The sequence below is a fragment of the Bactrocera tryoni genome, unplaced genomic scaffold, assembly GCF_016617805.1.
Source record: "Bactrocera tryoni isolate S06 unplaced genomic scaffold, CSIRO_BtryS06_freeze2 scaffold_25, whole genome shotgun sequence".
NCBI classification, from domain to species: domain Eukaryota; kingdom Metazoa; phylum Arthropoda; class Insecta; order Diptera; family Tephritidae; genus Bactrocera; species Bactrocera tryoni.
The window spans coordinates 6720339-6741268 of record NW_024395977.1 but is presented as its reverse complement, the minus strand read 5'-3'; the positions used below and the strand labels follow the sequence as shown (position 1 = coordinate 6741268).

General features: G+C 38.9%; 1 protein-coding gene across 1 annotated transcript; it reads right to left on the bottom strand.

Moving 5' to 3' along the window:
- Positions 1–4197: 4197 nt before the first annotated feature.
- On the bottom strand, positions 4198–20684 carry LOC120780418. Its single transcript, XM_040112696.1, has 3 exons — positions 20613–20684; positions 6347–6418; positions 4198–6247 (listed from the first exon to the last, which is right to left on the bottom strand). Exons 1-3 carry the CDS (start codon positions 20682–20684, stop codon positions 5723–5725), a joined length of 669 nt encoding a protein of 222 aa, XP_039968630.1. The 3' UTR covers positions 4198–5722.
- Positions 20685–20930: the final 246 nt, after the last annotated feature.

Genomic DNA, 20930 nt, shown 5'->3' with positions numbered 1-20930 from the left:
GTCAATGGTCTACGCTAATACATAATTGGATCGACAATATGGTCTTCATGAGCCACAGTCACGGTGTCTGTGTGCCCAAAGTTATACTCGTATTCCACTAAATACCATAACTTTGGCACAACGTGAATTTCTTCGCAGATTCCTGGCCGTCCGACGCCTACTAGTGAAACACTGCGACGTTCCGCCGCTCGCCTCGAAGAGACTGGCACAACACGAGATGCTGCCAGGCGTGGCAGACCCCGGAGTAGCCGTTCTGCAGAGAATATTGCTACTGTTTCCGAGAATGTCATGGAAGCGCAGTCCACATCGACCAGACGACGTGCCACGCAAATGGGATCAGTCGACGGTGTTTACAGCGAATTTTGGTACTAGATTTGAAGATGTTTCCGTACCAACTCCAGACGGTGCATCAGCTGTTAGCTGCCGACCGCCAATCGCGTCTAATATACGCTCAAGCCATCCTTAATCACCACCAAGAGGAAGATGATTTTTCATCAAAAATAATCATGATATAGGCAAATAATAAGCAAAATTTACGCTTCTGGGGCACTGAAAAACCGCGTGTAACCCACAAAGAGCCATTACTCCCGCCCAAAGTCACTATATGGTGTGCTGTTTTCGCTGGAGGACTCATCGGACCTTTTTCTTCGTAGACGTCGCGGGCCAAACAGTTGCTGTGAGTGGTGAGCACCACAGAGCAATGATCATCTAGGTTTTTTTGGCGCAAGTTGATGAATTGGGATTGCAAAACATGTGGTTCCAACAGCGCCTAATCTCCCGTTTTGGCGATTTGCACTGGTCAACAAGATCGCCTGATTTGACCGCTCCAGACTTCATTTTGTGGGGCTTTTTGAAGAAGCGGGCTTATGTCAACAAGCCTCAGACTCTTGCAGCTCTTAAAAACAATATACGTCAAGAATGTGAGGACTTATCGCCGGAAGTTCTGGCCAAAGTGATGGAAAATGCCATAAAAAGGGCTCAAATGACAATCAACTGTGGCGGCGGCCATTTACATGATATCATATTCCCGACTTGATGTAAAAAAATTTAAAAGACCAAATACAAATAATTCACAAGCAGAATCAAAGTTTTTCATTTTTCAAAAAATTACAGCCAAAAAACATCGGAAAGTTATTTTTGTACAAGCATTCTATGTGCATATTTTCTGCATGTGAGTTCTTGGGCTTGGCTGCTCCTGCTTCATGTGGGCAAAGCTTGTACATATGTTATTCTACAACTTGTAAACTTCCGACTTCATGCGGAGAACGGATTTCATAAGAAGCCTTTTAGTAGTTGAGATATTCGAAAGATTCTTGTTACAGGCTGGAAAAATGCTCTTATATTTTTCTGATCAAAAATCCGAATCAACCTAATTAAGGGGTAATGATCGTATCATTTGTCTCCGAGTAATCACTCAAGCAAATTCGAAAAATGCAATTTTGAGAAGAGGCTGTTTAAAAATGATTGAGCAGAGCGGCTACACTATAGAACGCTGTGACTAAAAAATTTTTTGGGATATCGTTTATTAAATATGTCATTGTTAAAGTTATTTCCTAACGAAATCTGAAAAAATCGTTGTTTTTAATTTCAACCAGCTAAAAGTACACTTCCTTTATTTGAAAAATTGGAGCTATTTTTATAAATATTTATGATGAATGCTTATGAAGCTCTTCGATAAAGGCTTTAGACAGTGAAGTAATTCAAAATGATGAACGTGACTCTTTTGAAAATTAAATTTAGCCGCGGAACACTTTTTGACCGCTAAACACAGTTTAATAATTATATAAAATGAAATCACAGTAACTTAGCTCGCTTTTTACTTAGTTTTGCTAATGGGAGCTAGCTAAATTTAGATTTCGAGTACGTAAGAGTATCTTCAATTATTTGTTACCCACTCTAACCCGCTTAACATCTGTTATATGCTTTGAACCGTATTTATTATACATATATCTATATATAACATTGTATATACATATGTACATGCAAGTACAGCTATAAATTACATAAGCTACAATTACAACTATTTGATGGTGTCAATGCTTATTTGTTTTACTGCTATTGTCCTGCGACATTAATGTATGTGTGTATGTATATATATTTATTTATCGTGTCTTAATCTAGAAACTATGTTGTATACAAATCTTATAAGCTTTGTTTGATAACTCTCTCGGTTTTTTCTTTGTTTGGCGTCAACAACACATAACGGTATAATAATGCTTAAACAATAAGTATTCTGGCAATGCGACTCCCGGCACACTCGCTTTGTTTTACACGATTTCATAGATTACATTCAAGCTTTGGTGCGCTAGTATAGAGCCATAAAAGCAATCTGCTCGTAATCACCATTCTTGATGCGAAATTTGGCTCAGTTCAGTCCAACAAGGGTAAGCAGCTAAAGCTGAAAGTTTTTTGAACACACCAATCCGCTGGCCTCATCACATGGCTCATTGGAATTCATGCAACACTGTCGAATATCAGCAATTAAACGCGCTGGTTTTCGCTCTTACAAGCATTAACCACACAGCAGGATATAAGAATATGCCAAGTAAACTCGCCACCAACAACATAACTGGTGTTTCAAGAGTTGGTCTTGCCTCTTGCTCGCTGGTTAATACCAGAATTTCGTTAGGCGGCTTTTGCATATTAATTAGTTCCAAAGCCAAACCCTTTAATGGAAATTTGAATAATGTAAGTTGGAGAGGGGGAAAGAGATTTGCGAAAGGTCAATAGCTGAGATTAAAGTTGAAAAATCGTTAGTTGCTAGCTAACTATGGTTAAGTTCGCGGGACTTACAGTCCGTATATCCGACACATACGTAAAATTTTGACGAAACGGGCTTTATATTAATATAGGCAATAACATTGTTTCTCAGAAAGAAAGCGTGTATTTCTTCAGTTTTCTCAGTTCCCTGTTGCTTCGTTTCTGATCTTTTTTGACGATCTCAGGCTCTTTCCCTAAATCACATCCTTAAGTCCTTAAAGAACATTTTTGATAAAGAGTGCAATTGTTGAAAAGATATATCCAGATATTCTGACACAAATATGACGCATTATTCTAAAAACTTCTTATGCTTGAATAACTGCATTCTTTTCCTTATTTAGTGGTTTTTTTCTCCATAAATTTCATAGTTTAGTGCCCATGATCAGAGCACTTTAAATATTACATGGAGGGGTCGTACAGGACATTTGACTACTTTGAACCGAAAGTGCCTTAAAAATGAATCAAGACTTCGAGAACAATGCTTTGAAGTTGGTGAGTTCTGCATTGCAGTTTCGACAGTTTCAAGCTATGGTCCCATTGGTGATTGTGAGAAAAAATATTTTACTTGCTTACGATATAATTCCTGCTGTGTTTCAGCTTACTACTGAAATATTTAATTTATTTCCACTTTTACTTTCAAATATACATATTTAAAACAAAACTGATTTAATAAAAATAAAAATGGAAGTGTAAAATGAAGTTCACCAGAAGATTGCTTTTGTGCGTGTTTAGCTGAATTTTGCTTCATATTTCCAGTAAACTGTTAAAATAAGATCCCTCTTAACTCATCCCTCCATTACAAATTTACTATTTGTGGATTTAGCAAATAATGTGTTTGTATAACTGTGCGCAGTCCTGTGGTGTGGCGTGGAACTAATGCCAACTAAAGCCATTAAAGTTGTGAAGGAAATCCGAAAAGCTCGCAACGGAAGTACGTAAAAGTTTGCCATAATGTCAATAGCGCCTAGCTTATCTTTATTCTAGTTATGAAGTGTAACAATAGTTAGAAAATAAATTATTTAAGAAAAGTAGGAGAAAAGTATTTGAAATGATTTGGCTTAGACTTTACTTTAACTGAAAGCTACGCTATGTGAGGGCCTCGTTGAGGATATATTGGGTAGTCTACAAAGTATTTTCGTATTTTGTTAATAGATGTCGTTACAGTCATATATCTCCAGTGCTACCAATCCCATTGTGCTATACCATATAGTGTTGGAAAGGTGAGATTTTAAGCTAAATTCGGAGAAGTTAGAAAAAAGTTAGAGCTGTTCAAAAATGAGTGAAAATAATGAAGACAAATTTCGAAATTTTTGTATAAAAAAAGGAAGGATACCAAGCAAGCCATCAATGAACTTTGTAAGGTTTTCGGAGACGATGCTGTAACAGTTCGTGTAGCACAATAATGGTTCGCTTTCTTCCGTTCTGAAAATTTCCAAATTCCGATTTACAATAAATATAAAAAAATAAGTTAAAATTTGATTAGAAATACGAAAAGACTTTTCGACTATCCAATAGTATAACCAATTGTGATATCAATTATATCAATTTTTGATTTAAATTAGGGAGATCAATTTGAATTACTCGAAATGAAGTTCTCTAAAATATGTTGAGACCACAGATGGTAGACGTATCGGTAAAATAATAAAGTTTGCGAAAGCTCAATTATTGGCCTTGTTGGCGGGAAGGATTTTTTATGATCTATTTTGAAGAGAAGTGTGGTCTAAAAGGCTGTTTTTTATCTAAAATTTCCATCATTAACAGATGTTTTCAGATTAAGCAATAAATAAATAGCCAAACAAAATTTGTCAAAAAACCGTTAATAACAGAAAAGTCATGTGAGCTTACAAAAACATTTTCAAAATGCCTTGCAATCATGAAAGTAACATTCGAAAGGCCCAACATGGATTAAAGCTTCAGATGACGAGAAATAAGCTTTCTGAACGGAACTTCAGTTGGGTAAAAAAAATTTAGCGAACAAACTGAAATGTCATGATGAGTAGAAAATTAAGACAAGTCTTGCTTGAAGATTTGGTGTTCTGTATACCAAACACCTTTTCATCTTTATAAAGCACATATTAAAACGGTCGATTAATCCAATGAAAATATTTTCGAAGTTAAAGCTTTTGAAAATGGTGAACGGCAGAATGTAGAGCATATTGATGTGACATCGAGCGCGGAAAATGCTTAGCAGTTTCATCGAATCTACTGAGTTACTATTTAGTATCTTGGGTATCTCTTGGGAGCACTATGAGCTCAATGATGGCTTAGCCTCCACCGATTGATGCCTGTTCCTCCCTTTTCAACCAAATAGTAAAAGGAAAGACGTATACAATTTTCCATACACCCATCCAGATTTAATACTGAAGATAAAAAATATTTGGATTGCTCGAACGGATAGAGATACGAGCGGTAAGATGGAACAATTTGATATTCCTTCATCGCGATTTGAACAAATGTACCGTTTTAGTAAAGCAGCGGCAGAAACGGGAAGCAGTGATAACTCATAGCTAATTCGAGGTTTACTTTTGCAAAACTTATTAATCTCGATCGAAGATTGGTAATTACTGGGTAATCTATGACCACAAATGCGTGCATCATGACCAATTGGAAGCTCACAAATTTTCAAACACGTAAAACAATGAATGCGCAAAACTCTCTACAAAAGTACCGAAACTTGCGCGTATATCTCGACTACAACCAGCAGCACCATTATCGCTATATTCACAGCGCTGTTGACTCGTCGTAATGGACATCGACGCTGACGCTGAAGCTTGCGTTGCCACTTGCGTTGACGTCGCTGCTGACGTCGTAGCCATTGCTGCTGCCAAATTTGCAACTGTAATTGCTGCAATTCGGCCGCTTCGCCGTCGGCTGTCGCGGTTGCCGCTTCATTATCGCCGCTGCCGCTTCCATCGTTCTTTCGCGCATTTCCAAAGCAACTACAACCGCACGCCGGCCAATGTCAAACCGACGCCAGCGACGATGTGCTATCATAAGCGACCAGCAACGAATCGTTTTCGTCACTGCCACTGCCCGCGCTACGCTCCGACTCGTTGATCACCTCGAGTCGTGTCTGCGGCTGTGCGATTTTGTACTTGTGATGCCGTTTGTTGATCAACACAGTGCGTATGTTGTTGTTGCGCGGTCGCGATGAGTGCGTGTGTACGTGTAGATGTGACGGTCGCAGTGTGCGGTGGCATTGACGTTTCTGATGCATTGATATGGCGCCGAGCATCGTGCAATCGGAACTATCCTCATCGTCATCGTCATAGTAGTAGTCGTCATAATCGTAATCATCATCGCCGCACTCCAGTTCCTCGTCATCGTCATCCTCATCGTAATCGTCGAAGTCGAAGAAGCAACAGCCGGTCGGTTTGCGCTGCACATCGGGCACGTAGTTGAGGCGACGCTGTTTGCTGTCGCTGCCGCTGCCGCCGTTACAGTGATGATATGCCGTCGTCGCTGCTGCCGACGCAGTGGTTTTTGCCTGCGATTGGTAATGGGAGGAGAGGTGATATGTGTGACTACTTGGTAAGCGTGTTTCGACTTGGTGAGAGTCGTTGCCGTTATATCTTAGTTCAATTACCTCGGGGCCCTTCCATGTGATGCCTGAACGTACCAAGTTGTAGAATCGCAAAACACCCCACATGGCGAGTACCTGCAAGGGAAAAACAAGTGATAACCTTATGAGATTTATAGAATTTATAAATTGTTGTATATTTAAATATAAACTATTCTAAACTTCAATCGAAAGCAGTTATCTGACTCGTTTTCGTCTTTAAAGGCTTAGTGGATTCATCGATACTATTTGTTAGTTTGGCATCTAACTAGTTACTTATTGGTTTTTTAACCCAGAAAAATACAGTACTATGTACCTTAATATAAAAAATATAAAAAAGTATAGACTTTTTAGAACTTACGCTTTGATAGAAAACTCGGCTGGTTATTAGATTAAATTTAATATTTTGACGACAAAAGCTAAACGGTTATAAAAATTGAGTGTTATCTATTATCTCGTACCAATAGTCAGGTAATGGAAAATATCTTTCGATAAAATTCTATATCAAAACTTAATTTTACTATTTTTGTTTTAAGAATAATGATTACTCCATTTTTAACTATCTAATTTAATTTTCGTAGTTCGATATGTATATCTTCTTCTGCCTCTACAAGGTGTTGATGTGTTGTTTCCATAGCCGGAGCATTAGCGTAGCCAATTCTAATCTCAAAATATATATTTTAACTATCGTTTCATTGATATTGGGACATAGTGAGTTAGTTGTGAGCTTGCGTGTCACCAAGTTTGCATAAATATATCGAGTACGCAAATATTCAGGAATCATACTTCCAACACTTTCCTCTGATATCCCGATCAGTTTATTTTAATTTTTAATGCTTCTAAAAGGAAACGATTCTTTTACACATGGCTCAAGCAGCTCACTACTTCCGGTCTTTGACCAAGTATCCTCTGTGTAGCCTAAGAACATCCGTTCGAAGGCGAGCTAATGTGAGAAGGCGAAACATTCCCTGCATAGGGTTGTGCGCTGGGTTTGGGACCCGCCACGTAAAAACTATACCAATGAAAAACTGCCAACAGCCTCGGATTAGAAACCCCCCTTTCGATGACGACCATGGCAAACGAAATAAGGACTACGATAATAGAGCATGCATGTCCGGTCCCTTAATTGGGAAGGTGCCGCTGCCCAGCTGGTTGATGTCCTCGCAAAAATAAAGGCTGACATCACCGCCATCCAAGAAATGCGACGGACGGGACAAGGACAGAGGCGAGTGGGTCCTTGTGGCATTTACTACAGTAGTCATATAAAGAAGCGCTAGTTTGGTGTATGATTCCTGGTGGGAGAGAGACTCCGTCGCCAAGTACTATCATTCACTCCGATGAAAGAACGTCTAGCCACAATCCGCATCAAAGCGAGGTTCTTCAACATATCGCTGATTTGCGCCCACGCCCCGACGGAAGAGAAGGACGATGTGACCAAAGATGCCTTCTGTGAGCGGTTGGAGCACACCTATGAGAGCTGCCCCCACCACGATGTCAAAATCGTGCTTGGCGACTTTAACGCCAGGGTGGGTAAAGAAGGTATCTTTGGCACTACGGTGGGTACATTCAGCCTCCACGACGAAACATCCCCAAATGGGTTGAGGCTGATCGACTTCGCCGGGGCCCGAAATATGGTTATCTGTAGTACTAGATACCAGTATAAAAAGATTCATCAAGCTACCTGGCTATCTCCGGATCGAAAAGCTACCAATCAGATCGATCATGTTGTGATAGATGGAAGACACGTCTCCAGTGTTTTAGATGTGCGTGCACTCCGAGGTCCTACTATCGACTCGGACCACTATCTTGTTGCAGCCAAGATTCTCACCTGCCTCTGTGCAGCAAAAAGCGCACGCCAACAAACACAAGGAAGGTTCGGCGTCGAGAAGCTGCAATCACAACAGATAGCCGAACGATTTTCTACTCGGCTTGCACTCCTGCTCTCTGAGAGCACTCGTCAACAACTCGGTATAAGGGAACTGTGGGACGGCATTTCAAACTCCTTACGTACCGCTGCAACCGAAGCCATTGGTTTTCGGAAAGTGCAAAAGAACAGCTGCTACGACGAGGAGTGCCGGGTCGCAGCGGAGAGAAAACAGACTGCCTACCTCGCAACGTTACGATCGACCACTACACGTGCGGGATGGGATAGATACCGAGAGTTGAAGAGGGAAGCGAGACGCATAGGCAGACAGAAAAAGAAAGAGGCCGAAATGTGTGAGTACGAAGAGCTTGATAAGCTGGCCGATAGGGGTAATGCTCGAAAATTCTACGAAAAGATGCGGCGGCTTACAGAAGGTTTCAAGACCGGAGCATACTCTTGTAGAACCCCCAAAGGTGATCTAGTCACTGATGCCCAGAGCATACTTAAATCATGGAGGGAACACTTCTCCAGCCTGCTGAATGGCAGTGAACGCACAACAACAGGAGAAGGAGAACCTGATTCCCCAATCGATGACGATGGATCATACGTTCCATTACCTGACCATGAAGAAGTTCGAGTAGCAATTGCCCGCCTGAAGAACAACAAAGCGGCAGGGGCCGACGGATTGCCGGCCGAGCTATTCAAACACGGCGACGAAGAACTGATAAGGAGCATGCATGAGCTTCTTTGTAAAATATGGTCAGACGAAAGCATGCCCAAGGATTGGAATTTAAGTGTGCTATGCCCAATCCATAAAAAAGGTGACCCCACAATCTGCGCCAACTACCGTGGGATTAGCCCCCTCAACATCGGATATAAGGTTCTATCGAGGGTATTGTGCGAAAGATTAAAGCCCACCGTCAACAAACTGGTTGGACCTTATCAGTGTGGCTTCAGACCTGGCAAATCAACAACCGACCAGATATTCACCATGCGCCAAATCTTGGAAAAGACCCGTGAAAGAAGAATCGACACACACCACCTCTTCGTCGATTTCAAAGCTGCTTTCGACAGCACGAAAAGGAGCTGCCTCTATGCCGCGATGTCTGAATTTGGTATCCCCCAAAACTAATACCGCTGTGTAAACTGACGTTGAGCAACACCAAAAGCTCCGTCAGGATTGGGAAGGACCTCTCCGAGCCGTTCGATACCAAACGAGGTTTCAGACAAGGCGACTCCCTATCGTGCGACTTCTTCAACCTGCTTCTGGAGAAAATAGTTCGAGCTGCAGAACTAAATAGAGAAGGTACCATCTTCTATAAGAGTGTACAGCTGCTGGCGTATGCCGATGATATTGGTAAACGAGGGCAAGACGAAATATCTCATTTCACCAAATTAACAGTCGACTTGGCTCTCACGTCACTGTTGACAGTCATAACTTTGAAGTTGTAGATAATTTCGTTTGTTTAGGAACCAGCATAAATACCACCAACAATGTCAACCTGGAAATCCAACGCAGGATTGCTCTTGCCAACAGGTGCTACTTCGGACTGAGTAGGCAATTGAGAAGCAAAGTTCTCTCTCGACGAACAAAAACCAAACTCTATAAGTCACTCATAATTCCCGTCCTGCTATATAGTGCAGAGGCTTGGACGATGACAACAACTGATGAGTCGACGTTGCGAGTTTTCGAGAGAAAAGTTCTGCGAAAGATTTATGGTCCACGGCGAATATCGCATTCGATGCAACGACGAGCTGTACGAGATATATGACGACATTGACATACTTAGTTCAGCAAATTAAAGGCAGCGGCTACGCTGGCTAGGTCATGTTGTCCGAATGGACGAAAACACTCCAGCTCTGAAAGTATTCGACGCAGTACCCGCCGGGGTAAGCAGATGAAGAGGAAGACCTCCACTCCGATGGAAGTACCAAGTGCAGAAGGACCTGGCTTCGCTTGGAATATCCAATTGGCGCCACGTAGCGAAAAGAAGAAACGACTGGTGCGCTGTTGTTAACTCGGCTATAATCGCGTAAGCGGTGTCTACGCCAATTAAGAGGAAGAATGCTTTTAAAATCTTCGCCCGCCTCTTTGGCATAAACAGTGTTTCATTAACAACTGAATTCAAAACTATAACTTTTTCCGAAATACCCAATCCTCATCAACCAATTGCCCTGACAAATTAGGGTTCGTACGTATTTTTGTGAAAGTTAGGTATAACTACACACACGGAATGTGACTACCCTTGACGGAATATAAAAAGATAGAAAAAGGTTTTATATTATAGCTTTGGTTAAAGGTAGCAATAATTTTTGATACAAAAATATTTTTGAAGGTCTTCCCTTTAGCCTTTAAAGAGTTTGTCTTTAATTTCAAGATTTTCAGTAGTTGCTAACTTAAAGTTTGAACGAAAGTATATGATGACCAAAACGTCAAGGGCTTTTAGCACGCACACTTGCTTAATTCAATTTGGGTATGTGAGTATTAATATCGTAATAATATATTGTCCCATATCATCATTCACTCAAATCATTAATCAATATAAAAATTGTATGCGCGAAATAAATTAATCACAAGACTACACACTCACTGAACGCTTGCTGACTGTCTTAGTGAAATGTTTTCGGAGCCTTACATTGTAATGTCTTATCACTGGAGGTTATACAACTCAAATTTTCATGTCGAATAAAGACGATACAATATACAATGATTGTATAAATAAATATGTGTGTGACAAAACTGTACTCAAAACCTATTACGTAATTTTTCAAATAATTTTTTGCTTAAGGAAAACAAACAAAAATGAAATACAAGTATAAATAATTTTAAAAGAAGGTGACCGAGCCATTGTACTTTGCATTATCATTTTACACAATTATTAGACTATATCTAATTTTTATTTTGGCAAATTTCACTATTGACAGTGCAAGGAGTTCTTAGCAGCAACTTTTATTGCACACTGTACACACATTTTTGCGAGTATGTTACATTAAATGTATCCAATTTTTCCCCGGTTGATTGGTGTATTGAAATAATAAATAATCCCAATATTTGCGCAATAAAGGGCAAATCACTAGTGGCTGCAACAGGTGCCACTGGCATCAACTGCTGTCAACAACATCATTTCTCAAAGCAACAGCTTTTTCTGCATTTTTTTTTTAAATATCCCGTGTGTTTCATGCACATATTTATATACTCACATTCTACACACATACATATGTGTTAGAGATTTTCCTTTCATCTGTGATAACACGTGAATTGCTTGGAATAGTGCAAACTAACTTGTAGGGAAAAGAGTCAGTTATAAAAGAGAGCGCACATAATGAGTGGCAATTGAAAGAACAGAACTATTTTTTTATAGTCTTTTTTTCATACATAAGCTTGTTTATAGTAACAGATGGCGATGCCTAATCGAACCCTTAAAGATGGTTGAATATATTGTCAGTTCTTTATTTGCCATGTCACATGATGATCTCCCTAACATTTATTGGAATTTCACTAGTGCAACTTTTTCCTACAGGGTATTTCCATAGTCTTTGTGTATTTGAGCAAGTTGGTTTCTGTACATGTCAGCCACATTTCACGCCACACTACACAATATTCCAGCGGAGCGTTCATTCCTGACCTCAGCCCATTTGCCGACTTGACATCACTCAACTAAATCTCACTGAATACACGGGTGGGTAAGTGTGTGCGCAAGTGGATTTGTGCTAACGCAAATCCTCGTGACCAACAAAGCATTTCACAAGCAGCACCAGACATGCATAACTCCCAATGGAAGGCAAATATATAGTAGCCAAGAATGTGAGGCAGAGCAACAAGAGCGAAAGAATAGAGGCTAACGCACAACACGAGTGGAAGAGTCATAGAAAGGACAGACGCGCTCATGCTTGGCTTATAAATAAAATAAAAGACGGTGTACAGTAATGTTATACACAATGCAGATGCGGTGCTTATAAATAAAAGTGGATAGACAAATAAACCACGAGTGACCTATGACAATTGCATTTGTGCTATTGCCGCGAGCGAAATCAGCATTATTACGCTGAATGTGAGGGTAGGAATACGTTTGAATTTCAATGAAACCTAACCGTAAAGGCATATGATTCTGGTAGTGAATTTGCGACAGCGACACCAAATAGGAATTTCTCTAAGGTGATTCAGTTACTAAAATTGTACGAGCAGTTCGCTTTCGTATTCCTTTTCAGCTTTATTGTTCTACCTCTTTAATTAAATTTAATATGGTTATCTTTATTCTTATTATGGTGTCAGCAGTACTTCTTCTTCGAAACACTTCTAATATTTGCAGTATTGAAGTTTTGCGGCTTCCCCTCTTGGCGGCCTGAAGAGTTTTATCAAATGGTACAATTACCTTCGGAGTTAGTTAATCGTTTCACGAAGCACCAAGGAAGCCAATTTGTTCCATTATTTTGCGTTTATGTGCAGAGAAGTTCAACCATTCTTTTGCTACTACCCAATCTTTTGTAAGCAACTTTGAAACCCTTTTGTGCGTAAAGTGGCCCCTTTTTGATATAATTGATGTATGTTCAATCTTTATTCTGGCGTTCACCATACAACCTATTTTACTTCTTATGTGAGATGCGGAAAAATTCCGCTACACGGTTGTGAAAAACATCCTCAAATAAATGGTGCTGACCGTTACAAAAGTAGTACTTAGTAAGAACGATGTTTATTATGTGGAGTCTTTCAAAATATCTTTGGAAATGAACATCTTTCAAAATTTATCACAAACCTTAAGAGAACAAGTAAGGAAGGGCTAAGTTCGGGTGTCACCGAACATTTTATACTCTCGCATGGTAAAGTGATAATCGAGATTTCATTATCCGTCATTTACATATTTTTCAAATACCGTATTTTTGTAAAGTTTTATTCCGCTATCATCATTGGTTCCTAATGTATGTATATACTCGTATTATACAGAGAAGGCATCAGATGGAATTCAAAATAGCGTTATATTGGAAGAAAGCGTGGTTGCGAACCGATTTCACCCATATTTCGTACATGTCATCAGGGTGTTAAGAAAATATTATATTCCGAATTTCATTGAAATCGGTCTAGTAGTTCCTGAGATATGGTTTTTGGTCCATAAGTGGGCGGCGCCACACCTATTTTCAATTTTTAAAAAAGCCTGGGTGCAGCTTCCTTCTGCCATTTCTTCCGTAAAATTTAGTGTTTCTGACGTTTTTTGTTAGTCGGTTAACGCACTTTTAGTGATTTTCAACATAACCTTTGTATGGGAGGTGGGCGTGGTTATTATCCGATGTCTTCCATTTTTGAACTGTATATAGAAATGCCTGAAGAAAACGACTCTGTAGAGTTTGGTTGACATAGCTATAGTAGTTTCTGAGATATGTACAAAAACTTAGTAGGGGGGGGCCACGCCCACTTTTCCAAAACAATTGCGTCCAAATGTGCCCTCCCTAATGCGATCCTTTGTGCCAAATTTCACTTTAATATCTTTATTTATGGCTTAGTTATGACACTTTATAGGTTTTCGGTTTCCGCCATTTTGTGGGCGTGGCAGTGGACCGATTTTGCCCATCTTCGAACTTAACCTTCTTATGGAGCCAAGGAATACGTGTACCAAGTTTCATCATGATATCTCAATTTTTACTCAAGTTACAGCTTGCACGGACGGACGGACACAGACAGACATCCGGATTTCGACTCTACTCGTCGCTCTGATCACTTTGGTATATATAACCCTATATCTGACTCTTTTACTTTTAGGACTTACAAACAACCGTTATGTGAACAAAACTATAATACTCTCGTTAGCAACATTGTTGCGAGAGTATAAAAATGTTGTCAGGAATTACGAAAAAGCGCAAATACAATTAAATTGGTGCTACCTAGGATAAGCTAACAGTTTCCTATAGGGAGTGTGACAAAGTGTACAATTTTTATACTCTCGCTTCATGTTGCTACAGAGTATAATAGTTCTGTTCAGCTAACGGTTGTTTATATCATCTAAAACTAGCATGTTTTTGACAGATCACGCATGAGTGGCGTCAGGCTGTCATGTTATTTTGTTCAGCATTGTTTGGCATTTCAGCATGGAAAGACTTGCACCTGAACATTGTTTACAAATAGTTCATGTGTTTCGCGCGTTTCAACTTATGGTCAACATACATCGGCCCACTGGGCGCAATATTCGTTTTCTCGTTTTAAGCCGGTTGATAGGATCGTGTGATATCACACAGTTAGACTTTTTCCTGTGAGGATTTGTAAAGTTTAAAGTTTATATGGACAATCTCGCTTTCATTCAGGCCGTGGAACAGAACATCACGCGTGTTATCAGTCGAAATGCTGGAATAAGTCATTGGAAATTGGACTCAACGGATGGACTATCTGAGACGTAGCCCGGTAAGAGACAATATTAAAAAAATAAATGCCATATAATGTTCTTTCGAAGGATAATAAACATTCCCATTAAATTTGAAGCACTTTGAGTCGTCTTTGTAGTCCAGCTAGTTTAGCAACCAGGTTTTATATGCTGCTGCAGTTTTTAATATTTCTGCGTTGACCGAGTTCTAGTTGTCGGACTTGTTTATAGACAAGTAACTTATTTTCAATAGATAGTACTGATTTGGTACTAATTTGCCTGTTTATATCCTTGAGTCGCATATCTAGTTCTTTCCGTTTGCTTTTTATATGAACTTCCCGCCGTAGCTTGGAGTCAAGTGTCATTCCTAAATATTTAGCGGAGTTAAAGAAAGTCTATGAAAAATGGTAGGTGTTGTATTTTGTTGTTTGTGAAAACGATGTATACAGACTTAGCTTCATTCAGTTTTATCTGCCATTTTTTTACCCCTTGTAGGACTTTATTTACAGCTTTTTGGATATTAGTAGTTGCCTCGTGTTCACTACTAGAAACAGCAAGCAATGCGGTATCATCTGCAAATGTGGCCAATTTTATTTCACGTCTTTGAAACATCCAACAACACAGTAGAACAGAATTCTTTATTTTTCAAAGACAATTACTGTGCCCAAAAAATAAGGTGACATTGTATTTATTTTGAAAATTCTTTATTTATTCATCCAAATCAATTTCATCCCCTTCAAAGTAAACCCCTCCCAATGCAATGCACTTATGCCAACGGATTTTCCAATCTTCGAAACACTGGTTGTGGTCACTTTCCGGGATGGCCTTCAGTTCCGTCTTCGCTGCGGCTTGAATCTCCTCTATCGTATAAAAACGGTGTACCCGGAGCGGTCTTTTGAGCTTGGTGAACAGCCAGAAGTCGCATGGCGCCAGATCAGGAATTACGAGGGGAGTATGGGATGGTGCATTATCGTGGTGTAAAAACCAAGAATTGTCTTTCCACGATTCGGGCCTTTTTAGGCGGATAGCGTTACGCAAACGACGCATAACGTCCAAATAATATTCCTTGTTGACTGTTTGACCGGTTGGAAGGAAATCATAATGCACAACACCACGATAATCGAAGAAAACAATCAACATGATCGGTTGTTTCGGGGTCGTAAGCATAGATCCAAGTCTCATCGCCAGTTATAATGCGTTTCATGACACCCTGGTAGTTGGAAAGCATCGTTTCACACACTTCAACGCAACGCCTTTTTTTCAAAAAATTCAATGCTTTCGGTACCAGTCGAGATTTGACGCGCTTGAGGCCGAAAACATCCTTCAAAATGGTATTGGCTGAGCCTTTCGATATGCCAACTTCATCAGCAAGGTCTCTAATTGTTAATCGATGGATTTTCAATACCAAATCTTTGATTTGTTGAACGTGAGCTTCGTCGGTTGAGTTTGATGGTCGCCCTGGACGCTCTTCGTCTTCGACACGTTCACGGCCGGGTTGGAACTCACTATACCACTTGTAAACATTTTTTTTAGACATAGGCTCATCACCAAAGGCTTTCCGCACCATTCTCTACGTATCCGCAGCAGAAAATTGATTCCGTAAACAAAATTTAATGCAAATTCTTTGCTCAACAAATTTCGACATTTCAAATCACGAAAAACTCACTTTTAGCAGCTCACAAAACGACACGTATCTCAAACACTAATGAATATTTTGAGATGAAATTTGACATAAATGTGACTGACACACTGACAGTACTACCAACCTAAAAAAAAAAAAAATAATTCTCCAAATCCTTGGACGCGCGGAGTTTAAATTAAAATGTCACCTTATTTTTTGTGCACAGTACATACTACTGTGATCAAATTGAAGGTAATCCCCTCACACTGCCAACGAATTTTCCTGTCATCATAGCACTTGGAAAAATCCTCCTTCGTGATGGCCATCAGAGCCTTTTTAGATTCGGCTTTTATTATCCTCAATTGAACCAAAACGGTGTCCTCGGAGTGGTCATGTGAATTTGCTTCACACGAAGGTAAATCAGGCGAATGCGGTGGTTGCGGCACGATATTAGTTGAAAATGTGGCGAAAGGATCACGAATAACTAAGGAAGCGTGAGAAGGTGCATTATCGCACTTCTTTGTTCAATAAATTCAGACATAGTAACAATCGAAGAATTCTCTTTTAGAGCCTCTCGAAACGATGCGACATACGACCAATTTACAGAAAAAAAAATTACCGATTCGAAAAACACGCGAAGTATAAATTCACCTTTCAATTTGATTACAGCAGTATGTATGTGTAATTTTGTGGATTTGATCAATCGTGTAATGGTTAGCTTGAAACCCAAAGTGATGCGCTGGAATTATAGCTTCTCAGACGTTTTATGAGAATTACCTCAAATTTTTCGAAAATGTCGGTAGTAGCAATATGAGCCGACTTTTGAATCATGATAGCTTCAGCAACTTTCCAATAAGTTATCACGCATTTGAAATTAAAATACGAGTTCATAATGTTGGCAATAAAAATACTTATCGGATGGTGGTTCAGAACATCGTCAGTATTCAGGTCGTAGGCGGGGAATTTTTATCAGGTGTTTTATTTGTTCACTCAGCAGATGTGTTGGCTAAATAATCAGAAAATAATTCAGTTTTTTTTTTAGATTTCCACTGGCCCAAGTATCAGCCCTTGTTTTACTGGGACATTCTTGAGTTTTTGGTGTTCGTAGACTTTTACAGCTTCTCCAAAAAGAGTAATCAGGATTTCTTCCATTGATTAAGGACTGAAGATATTTTGAGAAATTTTCATTTTTAACCCTCTTAATTTTCTAATTAAGCTCTTTCGAAACTTTATTTAAAATACATTTATAAGTTCGGCATCGAATTTTATGTAACTCGCGTAGCAGCTTTCGCTTTATTTTAATTCTTTCCTTTATGTAATTAGTACTTTGGGAGTTTACAACAATTTTCCTTATATTTAGTGTATTTTTCCAAGCTACATGTTGCATTCTCAATTATTGTGAAGTGAAAATTTTCAGGTTCCATTTGTCTGCATTTAATATAGAGTCACATTTACTGTCATAATTTTACATGATCTTTCGGAATTATAGCCAGTCTGTATCTTTACTCCATAAGGTCTCTGTTTCATCTTTAAAGATCACGGTTTCATCATTCAATGGAGAATGATCCGAGTTAAGGTCATAACCCTGATTAATCGACAGATAGTTCCGGAACATTTTGCCGACAATAAAAAATCTATCAGATCTAGAACTATTTGGCTATCTTGTGGGCATTATTATCATAAGCGCGTCTATAATGCCTAACTTCGGGTTTTTTGTAATACTTTATAAAGTTCTCTCCCCTTTGAAGTCGTAATCCTTGAAACCCAGCACACATTCTTTGCTTAGAAATCTCCACCCATTATGAATCTATAGCTACCTGCATGTTTGCTTACTAAGTTTTGTGCTCTTCAAATTGGATTTTTGATGGATTGGATATATTTTCTGGTAAGTTCCATTGTTTTGAATTGCAAAATCGTCTTATGACGTAGAATGTGTATCCGTATTCATACTCACGTCAATATTTTCCGATTTCAAAATAATTTCGATTTCATCCTTATTTTTTTCGAATTGTTGAATTCATCTTGCTTGTTGAGTTTCTGAAAGATCTATACTAAAGTGCAGTTATTGTAAACATTATCATTATTATTCGCTTTTAAAACATCAGAAGAAGTATATTTTTTGATATTTCAGAAATAATGTTCAGAACTTGTTGTATGTTTCCGTTTTGAAATCTACATACAGGACCTCTCGAGTTATATTGTCACCTTTTTTATTTCCAATAGTTTCCGCTCATATTTTTTGCAAATCTTTAGCATCCTCGATAGTTGGCTGAATGCGCTTCACCACAGTTACAGCATTTAGCCTGCTGCTGCTCTGGGTTTGAACATTCAATGGTCTTATGTTTACCGGAGCACTTAACAAATCTTGGTTATTTATAGTATAGTGATTGGCAATATTAGCCAGCTCAGGTAGCTCAGGTAGGTTTAACGGTTCAGAAAAAACAATTGAATCTAATAGAGTTTAGGTCTCATAAAACTTTTTTATAATTTCCATGGGATCGAAGTTACTAAAAATAGAGGAGATTTTTAGTTCTCCATATTTGTTTTCTATTAAATTGACTTCTTTGTGGCGTTTAAGCAGCATTTGTAACAAGCAAAATCGTCCCTCAACGTCTCTTTTCTATAATTCAAACGACACCCAAAGTTCTTGCTTTTTAATATGTCCGACTGTTTTAAACGGGAATAAAAATTATTGTTGTTAACGTTCCAATTCAATGATATATTTTATGTAGGTTGCCTTTTTTCAGGACTCGAGAACAAAAACAAATTTTAATCATCAAAATATTCTCCATTAAAATCTATACACTTTTTTTGCCACTCTGATTGAGGTGCCTCCAAAACATGCCTTTTGAACGCAGCAATCGATTGCACAGGTATCGAAAAACTTTGCCCTCTTAGTTTATTTTTTTACGTTTGAACTTAAAAAGAAGTCATTTGGTGTCAAGTCATGAAATTACGGTGCATTACTCATCAAATCGATGTTTTGAATGCTCAAAAATGCAGTTGTTTCAGTCGATGTAAGAGAGCTCGCATGGTCGAGGTGAAGAGAGATCCGTTTTCGGTAGTTGTTTTTCCTGATTTAGTGCAAGACAACTAACAAAAAATAGTTGCATATCACTCAGAATTTACTGTTCTACTTTTCGGTTTCTAAAAAACAGACAACCATTTGCTTGGAAGTGCTTCGTGCGCGATTAACTTTCTTGGATTCGGTAGTAGACTGTTGTTTAATTTCGGGCTAAAGCAAATAAATCCTCGATTCATCACCTATCACACTGTCATAGATGTATTTCGAAGCACCGTTATCGTATTTTGCTAGTATTCCTCTCGGCCTATCGACGCGAGTCTTTTCTTGAGCGATTGACAAATAATGTGCCATCCAATGCGAACTATTTTTTTACAGTTAGCTGTTCAAGTAATATTGAATGTATGATATTCTCCCTAGTCGTCGCGCGTATGCCAAAATCTTCTGAGTACGCATATGATCTAAAATGTCAAAATTTAGGACAAAATTGTGAATTTTCAGATTGGAACACTAGAGTTGGCAAGTCCCGAATTATAAAAGGCAATCAACGTACTCTGAAAACTACGCACAAGGAGAGTAGCTTTCCAATGCATATTCAGAATATTGGAACAATGGAATAATATTCAAGTTACGCCATCTTTTGGCAAACTTTATGAAAAATAATTGTACCATATGTAATAGTTTCTAACAAATTCACCAGAGATGGCGAATTAAAGTTGGCATGATTCTTAACACATTAATAGTATTTACATTTCGTCCTTCTGTTAATTTATAATGAGAACATAGTTCCCACTCACACAGGTGAGGCTTTAAATTAAGCATAAAGTGTCAAATTAGTGCATCCACATTCACAAATGCACACATGCGCATGCACATATGTATGTACATTTGTATATACTTTATACTCGCATAAATATTTTATGTGACTGTAGATGACTTACCGTTGGTTTGTTGGCCCAATGTGGGAGTTAAAGACCAACTTACTGCCAAGCAAACTAACTATCTCATTTCGGCATAACATATTGCGTACACTTATGTATAGATGTATAGTAGGTGTGAAGCACTTCATCCAAATGAGCAACGAGTAACTGTATATTTTATAAAATTTCATTTGCATAAGTAAGCAAAGATGACAGCCAGTGGCTACTATAAGCTGAGCACTCGTGTGACTACTAAGCATTTACAAATGGCAGCGTAAGCTTACATATATAAAATGCAATTTTTGTTTAAAAGTGTTAAATTTATTTGAATGCTCGGAGTAGCACAGCATTCGCCTTTCGCAAGAGTGGAAATATAAGCTTAAATTTAGCGCATTCTTTAAATTGTTAATTTTACCTCTTAGATTAGACTAGATTAGATTAGATTAGATTTATTTATGAGGAATGCACCGCGACCTTTGGTCTATTGTGCCCTCTCCTAAATCACATGGACTCACTTACCTCCAGCACATCGATGAATTCCAATATTCTACCGGGTGCTAGTGAGTCGATGCAATCCCTGTCCGGAAACATGGATCCGACGGCCTTAATCCTGCGTCTGCAGACTGCTGTGCAGTCGATCAGCAGGTGTTCCGGTGTTTCAGGCTCCATGTCGTAGAACCGGCAGTTAGTGCTACTTTTACCTCTGCTCAATTTTCAGTTAGTAACTTCAAAAATCACCGCCTCACCATTTCTGCGAAATAAACTTTCTCCCCAATCTTCAAATTAGACCTTCACTGTAGTATATTTGTATAGGGTCTACAAAATTTCCTTGAAGGA

Excerpts from the sequence above, each read along its gene's own strand:
- LOC120780418 (XM_040112696.1), bottom strand. The coding sequence starts at position 20,684 with ATGTTTCCGGACAGGGATTGCATCGACTCACTAGCACCCGGTAGAATA. Across the intron at positions 6,419-20,612 it reads AATTCATCGATGTGCTGGAG|GTACTCGCCATGTGGGGTGT; the intron begins GTAAGTGAGTCC and ends TTTCCCTTGCAG. Across the intron at positions 6,248-6,346 it reads TCACATGGAAGGGCCCCGAG|GCAAAAACCACTGCGTCGGC; the intron begins GTAATTGAACTA and ends TACCAATCGCAG.